Source organism: Podarcis liolepis (genome assembly GCF_965112155.1).
Source record: "Podarcis liolepis genome assembly, chromosome: 15".
Taxonomy (NCBI): domain Eukaryota; kingdom Metazoa; phylum Chordata; class Lepidosauria; order Squamata; family Lacertidae; genus Podarcis; species Podarcis liolepis.
The window spans coordinates 39,042,728-39,064,511 of NC_139566.1; the positions used below are offsets into that span (position 1 = coordinate 39,042,728).

Below are 21,784 nucleotides of genomic sequence, written 5' to 3' on the forward strand. Positions count from 1 at the left end.
GGGGAAGCCCAGCCAGATGGGCGGGGTAGAAATAATAAATTATTATTATTATTATCACTCGCGCCCTCAAAGGATTCATGGTATCTTCTCTCTCCAGCTCCGAGAGAAGAACAGGCACAAGTAAAAGCAAAAGTACAGTACAAATAGTACATACTGCGGTAGAGATAAGACTGTCTTCCGTTCCCACGCTCTTCCCAGACAGGCACGTGATTTATGCCAATTTCATCTGCAGCATCAGAGGCGTGAAATGCTAACACCTTCATTGGGCCAGGCCTTCAGATAGTTCAATATCTTTATGTTGCCTCTCCTTATACCAGGGGCTAGGGAACCTGAGGCATGGGTGCTGAGAGCATGCCCTCCAACATTTATCTGATGAAAATAGGGACATCCTATTCAATAATAATAACACTCTGCCCATCTGACTGGGTTGCCCCAGCCACTCTGGGCAGCTTCCAACATATATAAAAATGTAATAAAACATGCATTTAAAAACTTCCCTGTGCAGGGCTGCCTTCAGATGTCCTATAAAAAGATGTATATTTGCTTCTCTGCTTGGCTCTGGGGTCACTTAACTCCATACGCTCCCATTATTTCTCTGATAAAAATAGGGACATTCTAGGGGAAAACGGGATATGGAAAGATCAAATCAGAAACCAGGGCGACTTCTGTACATCTGGGGCTGTCCCTGGAAAATAGGGACACTTGAAGGGTGTGTGAGTGAGGACTGCCAAGCATCTCTCTCTCTGGCCCTTGGAACTCTCCCTAGACTGCACAACTCAACCTAGTTCAGACCCTCCTTTGAGTGGCATACATCCCTGAACTCAGATAATGCCTCTTTGTTTCCTGGATGGGCAATACATGAGCGTGTGTGGAAACTATCCTGTACAAAGGTAAAATTTATAGTCACTGATCTTTTGCCTCTGGCACTGCCCACTGCAGCGTATGGCCCCTAAAAGGTTGCCCAGAAAGCAATGTGGCCCTCAAGCTGAAAAATGCTCCCCACCCCATCTTACTCGTTCCCCCCCCCCAGTGGACCCTTGGCAACATGCCAGTCCAAAATCCTTAAAACATGGCAGCCAGAACTAGATACAACTAAATCAACTAAGGCTTTTCATCCTGATATAATTTCTTTGGGTGTCCTGATTAAATTTTTATTAGGGGACAGTTCCCCACAGCTTTGAAAAAGTGGTCTGTTTCTTATTTAGAGCAGACATTTTAAAGAGAAAAGTTTGTGGGGGTGATAAGTTAAATTCAAGAGAGCAAAACTATCTGACAGAATACCTGGTTTTAACTGCAATTAATTTTATTCTGTTTTATGTATTTTGCTTTGTAAAGGCTTCAGCTATACAAATAAGTAATATTTGTATTCAAATTAAAATTTATTTTGATTAGAGCAGATTCTAATGGATCATGCTATATGAAGTGATGAACAGAGTTGGTTGTGGGTGTTTTTCTTCTGAGAATTTATCAGTTTGCCTCTAGAGGTCAGGAAGGGAGTTTGTGTATTTTCTCACCTTATCTCTTTATAGATTGATTTTCCACAGCAGCAGACCAGAATGTTATCAAGCCTCCATCACCACCTCCTTTTCTGCCTTTGTTCTGTCTTCTTGCCTGGCCTAGCTTCAGTCCTCAAAAAACTTACCCTAGCTTTTATCTAGTCTGGCAAAACAATGAAGTGTTGTCTTGGCACTCCCCCCCCCCCCTTGTGCCTTTTATGTGTTAAGGAGTTCAACACAACACACCTCTTAATGAAACATGTTTCAGATTTGAAACTAAGAGGCAAAAAGACTGCATTGCCTACCCAATACAGTATTGCAGCTCCTGACTGGCAAATCCCTGTGAAATAGAAACTTAATTGGCTATTTTGAGTCATTGTTGACCTATACCATGGCTTCTGAACTCCCAGTGGGTTTTGTTGCTCTCACAACACAGGTACCAGCTGGGCTTGCTGCTCAGATGAGACGAGAACCTTTAGTTGATTTAGCCATGTTCCATCTCCACTGTCAGAAATGAATAGCAGTTGTTGGGAATCGCAGGTGGGCAGAGTGGGTCCCATCAGGACCTGCGTGGAAGGGGTTAGAATCTACAAGCGGAAACATGGTGTATAGATCAAACAAATTCCTTTGTTAAGGTAACAGCCTTGGGCGGCCTCACCAGCATCTCAAAGAGTTAGCTAAAAGAGACGTGTTGCCCTACTGGCAATGGAAGATACTTCCATGAGGCAGTCTGCCACCTCCCTCACCTAGCTGGATTCCACATCATCTTAGGAAGGGAAACAATGGGCCAGGGAACTAGTGTTGGAGAGAGAGTTTGGTTGGGTTGGAAGCTGCAGAGGGAAGCTTGACTCCCATCAGCTGTGCTTAACCCAAAGCTATGATACTTTTAGGGCTAAACCACAGAGCCTAGGACTTGTCGATCAGAAGGTTGGCGGTTCGAATCCCCACGACGGGATGAGCTCCTGTTGCTCAGTCCCAGCTCCTGCCAACCTAGCAGTTCAAAAGCACGTCAAAGTGCAAGCAGATAAATAGGTACTGCTCCGGCGGGAAGGTAAATAGCATTTCCGTGCGCTGCTCTGGTTTGCCAGAAGCGGCTTAGTCATGCTGGCCACAGGACCCGGAAGCTGTACGCCGGCTTTCTCGGCCAATAAAGCGAGATGAGCACCGCAACCCCAGAGACGGCCACGTCTGGACCTAATGGTCAGGAGTATCTTTACCTTTACCTATAAACTTAATGCGGAATAAATATCTGTTGGGAGTGTTAATGCGGTGTACATTAAGTGTAAATAAAACACTGTACAGGGGTACCTCGGGTTACATACGCTTCAGGTTACATACGCTTCAAGTTACAGACTCCATTAACCCAGAAATAGTACCTCGGGTTAAGAACTTTGCTTCAGGATGAGAACAGAAATGGTGCTCCAGCGGTGCGGCAGCAGCAGGAGGCCCCATTAGCTAAAGTGGTGCTTCAGGTTAAGAACAGTTTCAGGTTAAGAATGGACCTCTGGAACGAATGGGTACCACTGTATACTGAAAAGACTAAAGTCTTATTTGGCTTTCATTCCAAGGAAACCATATGCTGGGTAAGCGCCGGAACCCCTGGAGTCCCACCACTCCAGGTAAATTGGAGTGCAGGCAATACAATATGTTGTGGGAAAAGCTGCTTTTGATTGTTGAGTATTCCAAAGCTCCTATGAACTGGCAGAGAAAACCTGAAGGGATCATAGGCAAGCATCTGCATACATATCATACTTTTCAAGCACTTGTGTTCCACCACCCCCCAAAAAAAGAATCCTGGGAACTGTAGTTTGTTAAGAGTGTTGGGAAATTTAGCTCAGTTTGAGAAATTTCAGCCCCCATGATTCTTTGGGGAAAAGCTACTTGCTTTAAATTGCAAAATTGAGATTAGGGTTAGGTTCTAGACCAGAATGCAAAATTTCAGACTGAGGGCTCTTTTTGCCTTTGTCTCTTTTCAGTGGACCTGGATGGTAGACAGTAGCAGCAACCTGATGTCTGCCCACCTCTGGTGTAGATGTTGTCTTTGCCTGCCTCTCTTCTCATGTTCTCTACCATTTATCAGAAACAAGCAGCAGGTCCAATTCTGAAATGTACCATTAGACATTGCCGGTTTGAATGCAGGGCCCTATTAAAACACCCTGCATGTACAAAAGTAGCAATGGGAAGAGTTCAGCCTAGCTTTGCTGTGTCGTGCAGGGAGATTATTTGAGTTTTTGTATAGTAGCAGCATTCAGATACAACAACACCCCTGCAAACTCTGGTGGTACAGCCCAGGAAAAGCTTTGCCACTCATTTCTGCTGAATGGATAAACTAGCCCATTGATACATGCGCCTATGTGTCAAAAGAGAATGCCAGCCTTATCTAGGGACTGGGAAAGAGCAGTTATGAATACGATGGTGACAAGCCTTCTCTTTGCTTTATAGTTCCAAAAAACTGGCATAATTTTTTGATTCTGTTTGTATCCTTTGTGTATTGTCATTCAAAGTAACGCCAGGGGGGTTTGCAGGACACAACACAACAGTAAAAAATAATGCTAGCTTCATAACAATGCAAAAGAAGTAGCTGAAAGACTGGTTGCATTCCAAGGGCTTGGTGGGTGCGGGGGGAAATACAGTGATATGGGAAATTGCTTAATGCTGTCTAATACAATTGGGGCACCTAGCACAGTGCTGCCTTCACTGACTGGCAGTGGCTCTCCATGGTTTCAGGCAGGCCTCTATCCCAGTCTTACCAGGAGACGCTGGGAATTGAACTTGTCACCTTCTGCATGCACGGCAGATGCTCTACCACTGAGCTATGGCCTTTCCAAAATGGCTTTCAGCTTACATCTAAATGAGGCCTACGTGGAGACAACTGAATGTAATTTCTGAAGGAGTTCTCTAATCAGGGGGCAGCCACAGAAAAAGCCCTGTTTCATGCCTGCCCAGTAGAAGGCAACATCCCTGGCAGATGTTAATAGTGTCAGTTTGCATTTCCTATTAAGTATTGATCTGATGTGTACAGATCTTTCCTATTCTGCTTAGTTCAAGAGGGTTCTGGAAGGTTTCTACAGTGGTGCCTCGCAAGACGAAAATAATTCGTTCCGCGAGTTTTTTCGTCTTGTGATGTTTTTTGTCTTGCGAAGCACGGTCCGTCGCAACTGCGCCTCTTCAAGCGGCTTTAAGAAAAAAGTGCAAGACGTTTTCGTCTTGCGAAGCAAGCCCATAGGGAAATTCATCTAGCGAAGCAACGCAAAACCGAAAAACCCTTTCGTCTAGCGAGTTTTTCGTCTTGCGAGGCATTCGTCTTGCGGGGCACCACTGTACTCTGCATGAAAGAAGGTTCTTGTTTGGGTAGGGACACGGGTGGCGCTGTGGTCTAAACCACTGAGCCTCTTGGGCTTGCCGATCAGAAGGACGGCAATGGGGTGAGCTCCCGTTACTCTGTCCCAGCTCCTGCCAACCTAGCAGTTCGAAAGCACACCAGGGCAAGTAAATAAATAGGTACTGCTGTGGCAGGAAGCTAAACGGCATTTCCGTGTGCTCTGGTTTCTGTCACTGTGTTCTGTTGCGCCAGAAGCGGTTTAGTCCTGCTGGCCACATGACCCGGAAAGCTGTCTGTGGACAAACGCCGGCTCTCTCGACCTGAAAGCAAGATGAGAGCCACACTCCATAGTCGCCTTTGACTGGACTTAACCAACCAGGGGTCCTTTACCTTTACCTTGTTTGGGTTATTCCTTCTGAGAAGCTGAGTACAGCTGGTTTAAACTGGTTCTGTTATCTTTCTGTCAAGGCCATGCTGACTATAATAGGCCAGAAGAAGCCTAGATTTCACTTTCTTTCTCTTTCTATCTCTTTGTTCTGGTGTGGTGCTCTGTATACAGTGGTACCTCGGGTTAAAAACTTAATTCGTTCTGGAGGTCCGTTCTTAACCTGAAACGGTTCTTAACCTGAAGTACCACTTAAGCTAATGGGGCCTCCTGCTGTCGCTGTGCCGCTGCTGCACGATTTCTGTTCTCATCCTGAAGCAAAGTTCTTAACCTGAGGTGATATTTCTGGGTTAGCGGAGTCTGTAGCCTGAAGCATATGTAACTTGAGGTACCACTGTACTGTATAGTGTTAAGGTTTACACTTACAGTATTATAAGATATTGTAAGTTTAGGTTAAGTCTGCTGCAACTGGATTTTTTTATGAACAGTGCCAGTCCTGAATGTATTGGATTTGTGACCATTATGCTCATTTGCCTTCAGTAGCAACAAAGCTCTGCTGGATGAAATACAATTGCCTCTGGTCTCTTTTTGGGAATCCTGCAACATGTTTAAGTTGTTACTCTGCTAAGTATACACTGGAATCTACTCTGGATCAATATTGAGTAGCATTTCAATGACAAATAGATGGGTAAGGTGCAGTATGGGAAGAAGCACTCCTAGTACAGTGGTACCTCGGTTTACGAACTTAATCCGTTCTGGAAGTCCGTTCTTAAACCGAAATCGTTCTTCAACCGAGGCGCACTTTCCCTAATGAGGCCTCCTACCGCTGGTGCCCTTCCACCGTTTGGCTTCCATTCGTAGACCGAGGTAAAGTTCACTAACCGGAACACTAATTCTGGTTTTTCGGAGTTCATATACCAAATAGTTCATAAACTGGGCTGATCTTAATAATAATAATAATAATAATAATAATAATAATAATAATAATAATTTATTATTTGTACCCCGCCCATCTGGCTGGGTTTCCCCAGCCACTCTGGGCAGCTTCCACAGAGGCCAAAAATACACTAAAATGTCACACATGTACCACTGTACAACAAAATGTAATAACCATTAGGGAAAGCGCACCATCTTTGTCCTGAGGTGTGGGGAGGGGAGAAGCTTTGGGGAGTGACCACCATTCAGCCCTCATAGTGTCCCCTCTCTCTCCCAACTACCACCACAGAGGCGTCATCTTGCTCTGAAGGGAGAGAAGCTGCAGCAACATCTTCTGAAACAAGCAAGTTGTCTTTTCCCTTTAATTTAATGCAAACTTTTTAAAAAAGATGCTTATCTTTATAATCTTATGTAAACTGCTTTGGAGGGTCTCTCTGAAAGCGATACAGTGGTACCTTGGTTTACGAACTTAATCCGTTCCGGAAGTCCATTCTTAAACCAAAGCGTTCTTAAACCAAGGCGTGCTTTCCCATAGCAGCAGGGGACTCAATTTACAAATGGAACACACTCAGCATGTTCTGCTTCCAAGGCAAAATTCACAAACCAAAACACATACTTACGAGTTTGCAGTGTTCTTAATCCAAGTTGTTCACAAACTAAGCTGTTCTTAAACCAAGATACCACTGTATATAAAATACTTTAAAATAAATAAGAATATCATCAAAAGAACAGTAAGACCAGGGCTGGCTTAGTCCTGAGGCAAGGTGAGGCAACCGTCAGCATTGGCAGGATCCGCAACAGCAGCAGATCCCCATGACGATATTTATTCTCTGCTTGTTCCTGATGTAGATCCCCACTCACCCCTTCTTCCCTGGTGGAGAGGGAGGCACCCTTTTGTGATTCACCTCAGGTGCCAAAATTTCTTGGGCTGGCTCTGAGTAAGATTACAGTGTTACCTCGGGTTACAGACACTTCAGGTTAGAGACTCCGCTAACCCAAAAATAGTACCTGGGGTTAAGAACGTTGATTCAGGATGTGAACAGAAATTGCGCGCCGGCAGCAGCGGAAGGCCCCATTAGCTAAAGTGCTACCTCAGGTTAAGAACAGTTCCAGGTTAAGAACGGACTTCTGGAACGAATTAACTTCTTAACCTGAGGTACCACTGTACTGTTACAGTATCCAGGAGCTGGTGTGAATGGAATGTAGACAGACTCACAGTATGATCTGAAGCATATTTATTTATCCCATTGAGTTCAGCAGGACTTGCTGCTCATTAATCAGCAGGATTCGGGTTTCACTGCCCGTAATTCCAACAAGCATAAGGTGGTTGTGGGAAGGGGAACCTCTCCATGACCAGACTCTAGTCCAGGGGTCAGCAACCTTTTTCAGCTGTGGGCCAGTCCACCATCCCTCAGACTATGTGGTGGGCCGGACTATATTTGGGGGGGGGGGAAATGAACAAATTCCTATGCCCCGCAAATCACCGAGATGCATTTTAAATAAAAGGACACATTCTACTCATGTCAAAACACAAGATTCCCGGACCATCCGCGGGTCGGATTGAGAAGGCGATTGGGCCACATCTGGCCCCCGGGCCCTAGGTTGCCTACCCCTGCTCTAGATATATGCAGGTCAAAACAATCCCCCACCTTCCCTGGGGCCACTTAAGAAAGACATGGGAGGAGGCAAAACAAGGAGGCGCAAGCCAGGGAGCTTCTGGTCAGCCTGGGAAGACTCTGGGGTGCTTCCAGACTATATTTTGGGGTGTGATTGAATCGCCTACCATCAAATGCAGGTTGCATGATTAAAAGGGATGCAGGTGGTGCTGTGGGTTAAACCACAGAGGCTAGGACTTGCCGATCAGAAGGTTGGCAGTTCGAATCCCCGCAACGAGGTGAGCTCCCGTTGCTTGATCCCTGCTCCTGCCAACCTAGCAGTTTGAAAGCGCGTCAAAGTGCAAGTAGATAAATAGGTACCGCTCCGGTGGGAAGGTAAATGGCGTTTACATGCGCTGCTCTGGTTCACCAGAAGCGGCTTAGTCATGCTGGCCAGAAGACCCGGAAGCTGTACACTTCTAACATAATATTAAAATGTAATAAAACATTAAACTTTAAACAAACAAACAAAAAAACCCAGTTCCCTATATTGTACAGGACTGCCTTCAGATTTCTTCCAAAGGTTGTATAGTTACTTATCTCGGAGGTCGCATAACTCAATACCCTCCAACATTTCTCTGATGAAAATAGGGACATCCTAAAGGAAAGGGGGGCATTCAGGGATCCAATCAGAAACTGTGGCAGCTTCTGTAAATCCGGGACTGTCCCTGGAAAATAGGGACACTTGGAGGATCTGTGAATGCTCAGTCAACAGGATTCATCCTAGCCTTACTGTGTTGCACCACATTTATGTATGTATGTATGTATGTATGTATGTATGTGCAGGGGTATTCTAACATCCAAGCAAACTTTGTGCAAACAAAGCTGGATGAATGCTCAAATGGTTCATCTGAAAGCATCCTGTCACTCTACATTTCATAAAATTTATTTGTATCAGTGTTTTAAAGTTGTAAACCGCCTTGAGTGTGAACAGCAGTACAGAATGCAATAAACAAACAAGCAAACAAAACATTTGTGGACTGTGTTGAGAGAGAGAGAGTACCAAAATATGTAAATATGCTAAACAGACAATCTATACTAAAACATTTTCTTTTCTTTTCTGGTCCTAAGATCGTTAACAAAAGGTCGCTGGCTGGCAGTTCCCAAAGAAAAGTTTTGTTCGTTCTGCTCCAGCTCATGCTAAGAACAGGACACGCTTTGGAAACATGCCTCTTTCAGATTTATTTCTCAATAGGTATGCCACATTAGATAAACATTTCCAGCTTTTTAAAGCTGCAATCTTAACAACATAATTGCCTTTCTGAATCGCACTTAAGGTTCCTTAAGGCGGCTGACATTCCATTGAGAACTGGAGGCATTTAAATGCCTCTGAGAAGCTACTGCAGGACAGGAAGGTGAGGCTGCTTCCTTTGTTTCCCAGTACTTGGGAGATAAACATCCTCTGAATGGGGAAGTTTCATTTTGCTCTTATGGCTTATATAGCCCTTGATGAAACATAACGGCAAATTCAGCATCCTTTCTCACAAATACCTATTATTTATCAATGGTATTTGAATGCCATCCCAGGATATCAAGATTTCTGGGTGGTGTACAATTCATAAATTTAATTTATAGTCCTCTGTGGATAAGACGCAGTGTTTGTATTCACCAGGAGCTGTGCATACAATATTGTGAGCCCAATTTTGTGGAGCTCCCTCCCAGCTGAGATCGGACAGGTCCTCTGCTTCCAGCACCTACTGAAGATTAAAAAGGTAAAGGTACCCCTGCCCGTACGGGCCAGTCGTGTCCGACTCTGGGGTTGCGCGCCCATCTCGATTAAGAGGCCGGGGGCCAGCGCTGTCGAGAGACACTTCCGGGTCACGTGGCCAGCATGACGAAGCTGCTCTGGTGAGCCAGCACCAGCGCAGCACACGGAAACTCCGTTTACCTTCCTGCTATAAAGCGGTACCTATTTATCTACTTGCACTTAAGGGTGCTTTTGAACTGCTAGGTTGGCAGGAGTTGGGACCGAACGATGGGAGCTCACCCTGCCACGGGGATTCGAACCACCGACCATGTCCTAGGCACTGAGGTTTTACCCACAGCGCCACCTGCGTCCCTACTGAAGATTAAAAAAAAAACACAGAAGGTTTTGAAGTCTTTTCTGGTTTCATAATTTTAAACTGATTTTTATCTATATAGTATTTGTTGTGTTTGCTGTTCACCACTTAGAAATGATTGTGATTAAGCAGCGTATAAAGTGTCTAAATAAATATACTAAATTGAATACGAAATAAAACATAGAACTGAAAGCAACACAAAGAAAAAAAGGACAAGATCCACTGCACTCCAAAACTCAAATTTAGGCACCGGCTTGGTTGCTATTGAGAACAAGATGCTGGATTCAGTTGGTGACATTCTGTGTAAGGAATTCAGCTGTTTATATTATGGCTTTTCCATATACCATACCCTTTGATGAAGGGCGGTATACAAATTTAATAAATAATAATGATAACTAACTCATTTCATCAAAAAAACGAAGATCGTGGCCACTGGTCCCATCACATCCTGGCAAATAGAAGGCAAAGAAATGGAGGCAGTGAGAGATTTTACTTTCCTGGGCTACATGATCACTGCAGATGGTGACAGCAGCCGCGAAATTAAAAGACACCTGCTTCTTGGGAGAAAAGCAATGACAAACCTAGACAGCATCTTAAAAAGCAGAGACATCACCTTGCCAACAAAGGTCTGTATAGTTAAAGCTATGGTTTTCCCAGTAGTGATGTATGGAAGTGAGAGCTGGACCATAAAGAAGGCTGATCGCCAAAGAATTGATGCTTTAGAATTGTGGTGCTGGAGGAGACTCTTGAAAGTCCCATGGACTGCAAGAAGATCAAATCTATCCATCCTCAAGGAAATCAGCCCTGAGCGCTCACTGGAAGGACAAATCGTGAAGCTTAGGCCACCTCATGAGAAGAGAAGACTCCCTGGAAAAGACTCTGGTGTTGGGAAATATGGAGGGCACAAGGAGAAGGGGATGACAGAGGACGAGATGGTTGGACAGTGTTCTCCAAGCTACGAACATGAGTTTGACCAAACTGTGGGAGGCAGTGGAAGACAGGAGTGCCTGGAGTGCTCTGGTCCATGGGGTCACGAAGAGTCAGACATGACTAAACGACTAAACAAAAACAAATGAGAACTAATCACTATGGGATGTTGTATGTTGCTTAAGTAATCTTCCCACACAGAATTGTAGACTTGGACAGCATCATGAGGGTCACTGAGTCCAACCCCCTGCAATGCAGGAATCTTCTGCCCAACATGGGGCTCAAACTCATAATCCTGAGATTACCAACCTCATCCCCTACTAACTGAGCTATACCAGTTAAATATACAAAGCATTCAAACGCAGTTCATTTGTATTATATTTTTTGCCTTGCGGTGCCATCACGAAATCGTTTCTCGTAGCGCCCGCTTGAAAATTTAAAAAGGTAAAGGGACCCCTGACCATTAGGTCCAGTCATGGTTGACTCTGGGGTTGTGGTGCTCATCTCGCTTTACTGGCTGAGAAACTGAGAAAAGAAACAGAGATGTATGTCATAATTGGAAAAAACAAAGTGCAAGAGGCAATTTGAAAACAATTATGGCATAAAAATGATAAGAACATAACAATATTCAGCTTAAAGAATGCAATATTAAGGTATAATAAAATAAGCAGGAGAAGTTAATATGTAAAGAACCAGAAAAGGATGTTGAGGGGGGTGTCCTGGAATTGTAGTTTTCTTTCTCTTTGAGATAATGTTATTGCAAAACTTAATTAAAACTATTTTTTTTTAAAAAAAGAAGGAACATTATGCACCCCTGCTTCCTTCTGCTGCAAGCAGCCCCGAGCAGGATCTCATTATCCTTACTCGTTTCGCGGGCGAAAGCGACATACAAAATTTACCAAAAAAAAAACAAAACACGAATCCCCGAATGCGCCCCCCCCCCCGCCCAGGGCGCTCGATTTGCGTAAGCGACGCCCCACCTGCTGGTATTTGCATATGGGCCACGCCCCTCTCCTCGCGCGGTCCTCTCTGCCTCCCCGGCGCTCTCCTCAGCTGCTCGGCTCGCGGGAGCGGCGGCGGCGGCGCATGCGCGGGAGGCGGTGGTTGCCCTGGCATCGCAGCTGAGGGAGCCGCAGCCCGTGAGGGGGACGACGGAGGGGAAGCGGGCGGAGAGGCGGCGGCGGCGGCGGCGCCCCGGGAGCGGCCGGAGGAGGAGGAGGCAGAGGGTCGCCCGGGCCCCGTCTTGGCCGACATGAGGGACCGCCTGGCCGAGCTGGCAGCGGTGAGGGCGGCGGCGGCGGCAGAGGGAGGGTCCCGGGGGGGGGCGGGGGGGGGTTGTCAGCCTGGCATCAGGTTGTCCGGAGGGCGCCCCCTAGAGGGGCTCCAGCCCCTGGGGTGGGGTTCCGGGGGGCTTACTTTGGAGTAGGCGCGCCCCGGGGTCGCTGAGCCCCGAGTTCGCGTCCACCGCGCGCTGCTGCTCTCGGGTGTAACGTAAAACGTATAATATGAAAGAATGCTTTTTTAATGCTAGGATTTATTTATTTATTTATTCGTTCGTTCCCCCCCCCCCACTTCTTCTGTGCTACTTCTGAGTAGGCATATGTAAAGGGGCTGGGCAGTTCGCAGCATCCTCGTGTTGTTGCACTCGTGAAAGACTCGTGTGTGTTTTTGTGTGCATATTATTATTATTATTATTATTATTATTATTATTATTATTAGTTTGTGCATATTATTGTTTATTAGTTTGCTGGATTTTGGTTGGGGGGGTTGTTTTGTTTTTTGTTTACTTTGTTTACAGCGGGTCTTTGCTTTTGAATAGGCGCCTAAAGGGCTGGGCTCCGTGGTAGCAGCATCCTCGCTTTGCTCTCATTAAAAAACCCTATAAAAAACACCTCGTGTTAATATAAAATGTGAGTGCACACTTCATTATTGCTGATGTTTTCATTATTATTGTGCTGGATTTATTCATTTGGGGGTTATTTGCTTACTTTAAAGAGACATTTTTTTTGAGTGTGTATGTATGTATGTATTATCCCTCCATCTGAAGATCACAGGGCAGTTTGCAGTGTAAAAATACAAATTGAGAAGACAAATAACAGGAAAAACATAAGCAATAACCTGCTTCTAAAAGGCTAAGCATGAGCATGCTCTTTAAAATGGGTATTTAGCTCTCACAATTGTGTGTGTGTGTGTGTGTGTGTGTGTGTGTAGAGCCTTGAAAATATGTAAAAGAGCTCTTAATTCATAGCATTCTCCTTGCCTTACTCTCATTAAAGCCTCATGTTAATATAAAATGTGCATGTGCACTTTTATTATGATGATTATTGTGCTGTATTCGGTTTTGGATTTTTTTTTTTTACTTTAATGGGGCTTAACTTTGAGTAGGTGTGTAAAGGACTGGGCTCTGAGTATGTGTTTGTCTTAAAATGTGCATGTGCACTATATTATTATGTTGGATTGCTTCGTTGTTGTTTTTTCTTTTTCTTTAATAGGGCTTACTTTTGAGTAGGCAAGTAAGGGATTGCTCTTGAGAACTGTCTTTATCTGACCTGTGCACGAATTTCATAAAGACTCCTGTGTATGCATATTTTTATTATGCTAGATTGATTAGCTTTTGTTTTTTACATTTTCTTTTATGGGACTCACTTTTGAGTAGCTTGAGATCTGTCTTTATAGCATCCTCATTGTACTGCTCTCATAAAAACTCGTTTCAGATAAAATGTGTGCATGTATGTTTTTTACTATGCTAAATTGATCTGTTTTTCTTTACTGCTCCAGATTCTCTTTGTGTGCAGAAAAGCAGAACATGCTTAGAAACATATAATCTAACACATATACACATTATATAATGCACATATTAAAATGTGTATGTGCCTGTGTACACACCATACATTTAAAGCACATCCCCCCCAAAGAATCCTGGAAACTCTAGTTTGTTTAAGGGTGCTGGGAATTGTAGCTCTGAGGAGTAAACTGCAGTTCCCAGGATTCATTGGGTGGGGAAATCTATAGTGTGTATGCTCCCTTTTTCTTTTTTACATTTTCATAAAAAAAATACAAGAAACACAAAAAGGTATAAACAAGTTTAATGACTATCTAGTACAATAAAAATATGTATGCATACATTTCATATAACAGAGCCTGTTTGTTTTTAGAGGCACCTTATGTAAAGTGTGCTTCTGCAACTGTGTATGTATTGGACTGGATTGTACTTATCTTTTAAATGGGTGGATAACCTGCAATCCTTCAGGTGTTTCTGTACTCCTTAACTCCACTTACAACAGGGACTATAAGAATGGATGATGGGAGTTTTAGTTACCTTTTAAAAATATTTAACGCTTTCCCAGTTGGTTTGCTGTGGTTAGCTTCAGAAGTACCTGTTTCTTCTGTGATTTTTTAGATGCTAGGAAGAGGTGTATTTCAGGCCCTTGTTGCATCTAAGAATTATTTTCTTCCCTGACATTCTGAAGCAGTGGAGCCACATTTGACTTCCTTTGCCCCATATAGCATTCCTAAGGGTAAGAACAATTTGCCCTTAGAAGAACACAGATCTTCCTTAATGCTTCTGCATGTGTTAGAGAAAGCCCAGAGTAGTAATTAATACAGAACAGGCCACTTCTTCTGATAGTGGATAAGTCTGCGGTATCTCTCTGCTGGAAGGGATCAAATGCTCAAATCACACCTAATGCAGAGATGTGTCAAATTACCCACCCTGGTTGGAATGCAGTAGCTGAGGGGCAGTGGGGAGGTGTTTGGGTGGGTTGGTATTTGGGGCTTACAATTTCTTCTAATGATTGGTTTAGTTTTGCATACAGTTTGGCAGCTGCCCTTATAGGTGGTTTACCTTCAGAGTATGCTTAATGAATGAGATGTTCTTTGAGGGATGTGCAAGTTGGGGTCAGGTGCATTTGTGCCAGTGTAAAGGAACTTTAAGGCACTGAATCATGTTGATGATGGTTGGAGGCAAAGGTGCCAAGTTGCGCCCAACATTGGGGTACCCATCGTGTGAGTGCATGCATGATGTCACATGCACATGGCCCCCCAAACGAGTTAGGTCAACTCACCCCCACCCCACCCCCATCTTAAGTTGTCTTTGTTTGCGCTGTCTCAAGGCTAAGGCTGCCTTGGCGAGGCTAATTCTTCCCCCTTCGTGGGGCTTGCTGAGGTGCTTTAGTGCATCCCTTTGAGTTTGCCAGGGCGCCTTCTTGGAGGGCGCCCTGGCAATCATCAAAGGGATGAGCTGGGATGAAGATGTTTTGCCCCACCACATCCCTGGTGGAGGACGCACCAGGGCAAAGACAGTTCCACCCCACCATGTCCCTAGCACACCTTCCAATAAGTAGCCCTTGCAATCCTCAAAGGGATGCACCAGTGCGAAGATCCCTAGCCCACAAATATTGAGGGGGCTGAGGACAGCTTGGCCCCTGGGTTTGTCATGCTTGTTTGGAGGTGACATTTGGTGCATGAGATGGCAACTGGAATGGGGAGGTGAATGAATGTGATGTCTGTGGGGCAGACGTTTGAAATCCGTACTATAACTGCTAGGGATATACGAGAAGGCACGGGTTAAAGTGAGGCACAGTCTCTAAGAAGCAAAAGCCTGAACTAGTTCCTGGTTGAAGTGCAACTTCCTGAGGTAGCTTTAGGCAAGCTGTATCTCTTGGGCTCATGCTTCCAAAGAAGAAGGTGGTGGGTGGGGATTGGAAGAAACAAGGTCACTGTGAGGATCGGTACACAGGAACAGATGCATTGTGTGAAGTGTAACTGAGGCTGTGTACACACTAACCCATTTGCAGCACAAAAATGTAGTTTTTCACAATTTGGAATTATTCAAGTTTGTCCTCAGCATGCCTCTTCCCGTCTTGATTGATTTGCGATCCTGCCATCCACAAGGGTGGGTGTGGTTAATTTATATGCTTTTGAAAACCCTCCCCTTGATTAGGTTATCCATTCCTTTTCCTTCCTGCACTTGTCCAAGGTGAATGAAGGAGGAAGTGGTCATCTTGGTATGTACCTATCTGGTATCTTATTGGGCAGGTGTGGATACACACACACACGGCCCATTCCTACATCTGTTTTCAAGTGGACATACTGTGAGGTGGTGCAGAATCAATCCACATTAAGTTTTTATTTTCAGAATGAAGCCAGATTTTCAGGAAGTGTTTTTCAGGGGGGCAAGTGTATATGTAGTAGAGTTTTATTGCACATGGGCTACATAGAAAAAGCAAGTACACAGTCTATTGTTTCTAGAAGTCACATGTTGTGTTTGTGTAGCCTGAGCATGGGAATCATGCTACTGAGGCAAATGGGAAGGAGCGCATTGCTCAGGTGTTACAGATTGGGAAATGTGCATTGACTTTAGATGGGTTGTGTAGGCAGGGAATAGAGAGCAGCAGCAGCTGCAAGGGAAGTGGATGTGAATTGGTTTAAACTAGATGGAGCTTAGGGACGCAGGTGGCGCTGTGGGTAAAACCTCAGCGCCTAGGACTTGCCAATCGCATGGTCGGCGGTTCGAATCCCCGCGGCGGGGTGCACTCCCGTCGGTCGGTCCCAGCGCCTGCCAACCTAGCAGTTCGAAAGCACCCCCGGGTGCAAGTAGATAAATAGGGACCGCTTACCAGTGGGAAGGTAAACGGCGTTCTGTGTGCTGCGCTGGTGCTGGCTCGCCAGATGCAGCTTGTCACGCTGGCCAAGTGACCCGGAAGTGTCTGCGGATAGCACTGGCTCCCAGCCTATAGAGTGAGATGAGCGCACAACCCTAGAGTCTGGCAAGACTGGCCCGTACGGGCAGGGGTACCTTTACCTTTTTAGATGGAGCTTATGGGAGGGTAGTCAAGCTTCGGTGGGATATTTATGAAAAGATAAATCTATGCCATCCTCCAGTCAATGGATTGAGGATATGACAACACTCACAACTTATGAACTGATTGCTTGTAGACGTAGACTGTATGTGGACAAGTATAACGTTATTAGGAATACGTTTATTAAAATGCAGTTGTACCTCATAAGTTGAACGCTTTGTGATTCAAAACTTTTTGGCTCCTGAACACCGCAAACCCAAAAGTGAGTGTTCCAGTTCGAGAATGTTCTTTGGAACCCAAACGTCCGACATGGGTTCTGTGGTTTCTGAACATTTTGGAAGTCAAACAGATTGACTTCTGAGGTTAACTGTATAGTGGGTTATAAATAACCATATATGTATTTGGATGATAGTAACCTTTATATACATATGTACTCGTCTAGCATATATGGAATTGTAGTTGTTTGCATATATAGTGACATAATATACCTTCCTCCCCTTTTTTCTTTTTTAAATTCACTTTTTATTTCCATTTTATTTTGTTCAGTTGACATATTCTTAATAAAAAATAGTAATAAAAAAGCTGGGGTGGGATATGACTGTTGGAGTTGTGTTTTGAGAGGATCACGGGGTGTTAGACTGGTCAGTATGACAGCATGGAGGGGATGCTACCAAGTTGAGTCACGACATGTACCATTTGAGTGAGGCTTTGTGGTACATTAATCTGCGTGGCATGACTGATGTGGGTTTGGGGAGTTGAGTTGTGAGGTGGTAACTGGATTTGAACAGCAACCGTGTGAGCATGTACACACACATAATAATAATTTACATAATTTTATATGCCACCCACCCGACTGGCTTACCCCAGCCGCTCAGCAAAATATATGCAACCTGATCCATGAATCAGGGGAAGCTTAGCATGAGAGCTAATGCAGAAAGCAGAATCCAGCTTGGGCCTGTATCACAGGCGCTGGGATAGTCAGGAGATGCAAACAGGAAATATGGGTCAGGAAGGGTTGCCATGTGGCAAGGATAGCGTGCAAAGGAAAAGCAACAGATTAGCCTTGAAAATTTCAAGTAAAGGCATGATGGGAAATTGAGTGTTAGTCCAAGTTTTTGTGGATCCTGTGCTGATCTCATCTTATTTCACCCCGTGGTCCTCTACCCCAGTCTCAAAATGCAGCTGCCTACCCACATGCACTGCATTCGTTTCCATTGCCCCAACTCTCGCATTTCTTGTTTCCCATTTGTGTGTTCCTGTGGCTGTTTCTCTGTCTTTTGACCCAATTTCTTCTTGGTTTACTCTGTAAAATATCATGTATGCTTTATCAATACAAGCACACCTTATTATATTGCATGTCAAAGATATTGCTCCTTACGAGGACATGGGCAGTCTGGCCACTTCCAGGGGAAGGAAGTCCTCCACTATTCTGCTTCTGGCCACGGGAGTGGAGCTGACTGGGGCTGGAACTGGGCTTTCCCCCTCTCACTCCTGCAGCCAGCAGGACTTGACATAATAGACTACTGTATAGTGTAAACATCACTTTTACATGCACTAGCACTGGGGAACAAATAATAATAATGCTTAACTCGCTTTATTACAATACTTGCTATGTGCAGGGATTCTTGTCTTTGGTTTTACAGTGGTACCTCGCAAGACGAATGCCTCGCAAGACGAAAAACGCGCAAGACGAAAGATTTTTCCGTTTTTTGAGTCGTTCCGCAAGACGAATTTCCCTATGGGCTTGCTTCGCAAGACGAAATGTCTTGTGAGTTCTTGCGAGTTTGTTTCCTTTTTCTTAAAGCCGCTAAGCCGTTAATAGCCGCTAAGCTGTTAATAGCCGCTAATAGCCACTAAGCCGCTAATAGCCGTGCTTCGCAAGACGAAAAAACCGCAAGACGAAGAGACTCGCGGAACGGATTAATTTCGGCTTGCGAGGCACCACTGTATACAGAAAAACCTTTGGACTTGTGAGTTTGAAGTGGTATAGTTAAGAGGCAGGTTGCTAGTGTGAGAATCAGTCCCCTGAGGAGCAGAAACGCCCCTCCGTTGTTCAGATCAGCCCCCGTTATAGCAGTTACAGATGCAGATAAGATTATTTCTCTGTTTTATGCCCATGGGGAAAGGGATAGGGATTGCGTGGCTCTTCCAGAGGCTGTTGGACTCCCAACACTCACCAGCCCCTGCCAGCGTGGCCAACAGGGAGGGATGATGAGAATTGCACTTCAGCAAAGTTAGGAGGGCCAGAGGCGTTCAAGCTTCCTTTGGGAACAATGAAAGTACTACATCTGCCTGCATTTTTTGTATGTTTACAAGTGGGCATTCAAGCAGTGTGTGTGAGTGAGAGAGAGATACATATATGCTTTCCTTCCGCCTATTCTTATCTCTTCCTGACGCAGCAAAAGTTGAGAGGGAGGTGTTGAGGGTGTGAGAGAGAGGTCTTTTGTTTTAGCATTGGTGGAAACTCATGAAATGGCGTTTGGAGAATTATGCCTTCGGCTTTTGCATCTGTATTCTGGAGAGCACCAAAGCAGTGCAATATACCTATCCTGTTTTCCCAATAACCCTTCAGGATAGGCTGTTCCTATTTGATTTAGCTACATCCAAAGTTGCTTTATCACTGTCATGTGGGTGTGATTGGAATACAGGGTTGTTGTTATTGTTGTCGTTATTGTTTTGCATCTTTCAGTTAAGCTATTGCAGGGGCAGGGAACCTCTAGCCCATGGACCCGCAAGGCCCTTTCTCCATACCTGATGTAGTATGAAATGTAAGGTTTGGGTTGGGTAGCTGCCAACGCACAATCAGAAGCCTTAAGCCTATTTTTATTTTAACTTTTTGAAAGTCTTGAATTAGCGTTCATTTTTCTTACAATTTTACTGTTTTATTGTTTTTGTAAATTACTTTGAAGTTGTTGTTTTTTTTAAAAAAGCCATGTATCAGTTTTTTGAAATGCTGCCAAACTCCTTCACATGCCCAGTGCTTGTAGAACGCAGGCTTTGGTTGTATTGCATGTTTAGGTAAAGATAAAGGGACCCCTGACCATTAGGTCCAGTCGTGGCCGACTCTGGGGTTGCGGCGCTCATCTCGCTTTATTGGCCGAGGGAGCCGGCATACAGCTTCCGGGTCATGTGGCCAGCATGACTCAGCCGCTTCTGGCAAACCAGAGCAGCGCACGGAAACGCCGTTTACCTTCCCGCTGGAGCGGTACCTATTTATCTACTTGCACTTTGATGTGCTTTCGAACTGCTAGGTTGGCAGGAGCAAGGACTGAGCAACAGGAGCTCATCCCGTCACGGGGATTCAAACCACCAACCTTCTGGTCGGCAAGCCCTAGGCTCTGTGGTTTAACCCACAGCGCCACTTGCATGGGAGGGTACTTTGTGGGTACTTTGTACTTTGCATTGCAGCCACAGACACAAACACACAATTTCGAGGAGACAACCAACCACTCAGCTGAGTAGAGTTCGGATCAGGGAACTGTCCCAGATGCAACCGTCAGTCTAAGCTAGAACGATGATAAGTTGTTCCTCCAGGGCCGCTGGGTGCTGAGGTGGCTATAGAAAACGGGACTTATTCAAGCAAAGCAGAATGGAGAATTTGGTTAACAGATGTTAGCCCCGCTGGTTTTTCTTAGACTTGCTCCCTAGTAAGTGTGCATAGGATTGCAGCCTTAACTACATAATTAGGAAGTGCTTAATTGGGAAAAAAACATTTCATAAGTTATTCTCCAAAGACTTCATAGGAAAGTTTGAGGAATAAATATTTCCGATCTGTCTTGTGTGCCATAAGCTTCTTCTACGTCTTTCCAGTGAGTCATGGGGGTGCAGGGAGCACAGGAGGGAAAGGCCTGTTTATTGCAAATGAGGGAAAATCAGTAATGATTTTTTGTTGTCAGTGTTTTAAGTGTGGTTCAGTACATCAAGTACTACATTTAAAATGTAGTTTGATTAGTAAAACATGTTGTTTTACACAAGGACAAAGTGATAGCCAATTTTATTGCTGTATAATAGCTTGCAAGTATAATAGCTTGCAAAGCTAGAAATTATCTTTTCTTTTCGTCTTGAGGTTGAAACAAATTTGCTTCTTTTAATGCAGGCACTAGGAACCTCTGGCCCTCCAGATGTTCCCGAACTACAACTCCCATCTTCCCTGGCCATTAGCCATGCTTGTTGGAGGTGATGGGAGTTGTAGTTCAGCAACATCAGGAGGGCCAAAAGTTCCCTACCAGTGTTTTTATGGATATCTTTGAATAACATACTACTTGTTTTTTTAAAGCGCACCCAAAATGAAGATGGAGAGGCATCTGTTGTTGTTGAAAATGACCATTATATGGAAGACTTCTTCCAGCAGGTAAGATGCATGCAAGAGACAACCAAGAAGGAGCTACATATTGTAATAATCATATTTATTTAATGCAGTAAATCATAGAATTGTAGAGTTGGAAGAGACCCCTGTGCTTGGCACTTCTAAAGGCTGCAAAGCTTGCTCAGCATGCATCCCTTTTCAAATGCCTGACAATCAGCCGGTTGACGGGTGTTTGGGAAGTGTTGCATACAGGGAGGAATTATCTCTACCACCCCACCCTCATGGACCAGCTTTGATAGGTCTCTATCAATTGATTCCATTACAATGCCAGATAACTGACAGGTGGATGGTTGCATCCACATGTCAAAGTTTCAACCACCCACAGGGGACAGGGGCATAAATATCTTGCCCTCCTGGTCAAAAAAGTCCCCCACTCCTGGTTTTGGAACCTCTGAACTTGGGTTTGAAGATGAGTTCTGGGTGACAGAGGTTGGCCGATGTTAATCGAAGTGAGTTCCAAATATTCTGTGTTCCTAGTTTAAAGGTAATTCTCTCCTTGCTGTTTTCCAACCTTCATCTCAGTCCTGGCATATGTATAAGAGAACCATCACAACTTGGTGAAGTAACGATCACCTTTCACCAGCAATATCTTTCCTCTTTCTTTGACCAGGGCTTCTGTAACTTACCTGGGTGGGTAATAAATTGAATTAATTTGCCCCCTCCCAACATTTTTAATTAAATTGTAATAACTACAAATAGGCTCAGAAAAAAATAAAAGAAAGAAAAAATAATTTAAAAAGAAAAGCTGGGAGTTGTCAAAGTTGGAAATAAAGGAATATGTAGTTTACTAAGTCAATAACAAAACATATTAAAGGGAAAGGAAGTGTGGCCTAAAT

The 21,784-nt window shown here is 44.5% G+C and overlaps 2 protein-coding genes across 3 annotated transcripts in view; both read left to right on the top strand.

Annotated features, from left to right (window-relative positions):
- The window catches only part of LOC310693947 (craniofacial development protein 2-like), a 257,303-nt gene that overhangs the window by 128,063 nt on the left and 107,456 nt on the right, over positions 1-21,784 (top strand). The gene's annotated exons all lie outside the window — the stretch shown is intronic.
- STX2 (syntaxin 2) overlaps positions 11,867-21,784 on the top strand; it is a 30,554-nt gene continuing 20,636 nt past the window's right edge. Inside the window, exons 1-2 of one of the 2 annotated variants that reach the window (XM_083476503.1) lie at positions 11,867-12,063; positions 20,859-20,933. In XM_083476503.1, the coding sequence (XP_083332629.1) occupies positions 12,034-12,063; positions 20,859-20,933 (105 nt within the window). In that variant the 5' untranslated portion in view covers positions 11,867-12,033. The remainder of the gene's footprint in view (positions 12,064-20,858; positions 20,934-21,784) is intronic. The other variant, XM_083476502.1, reaches the window with a different exon arrangement.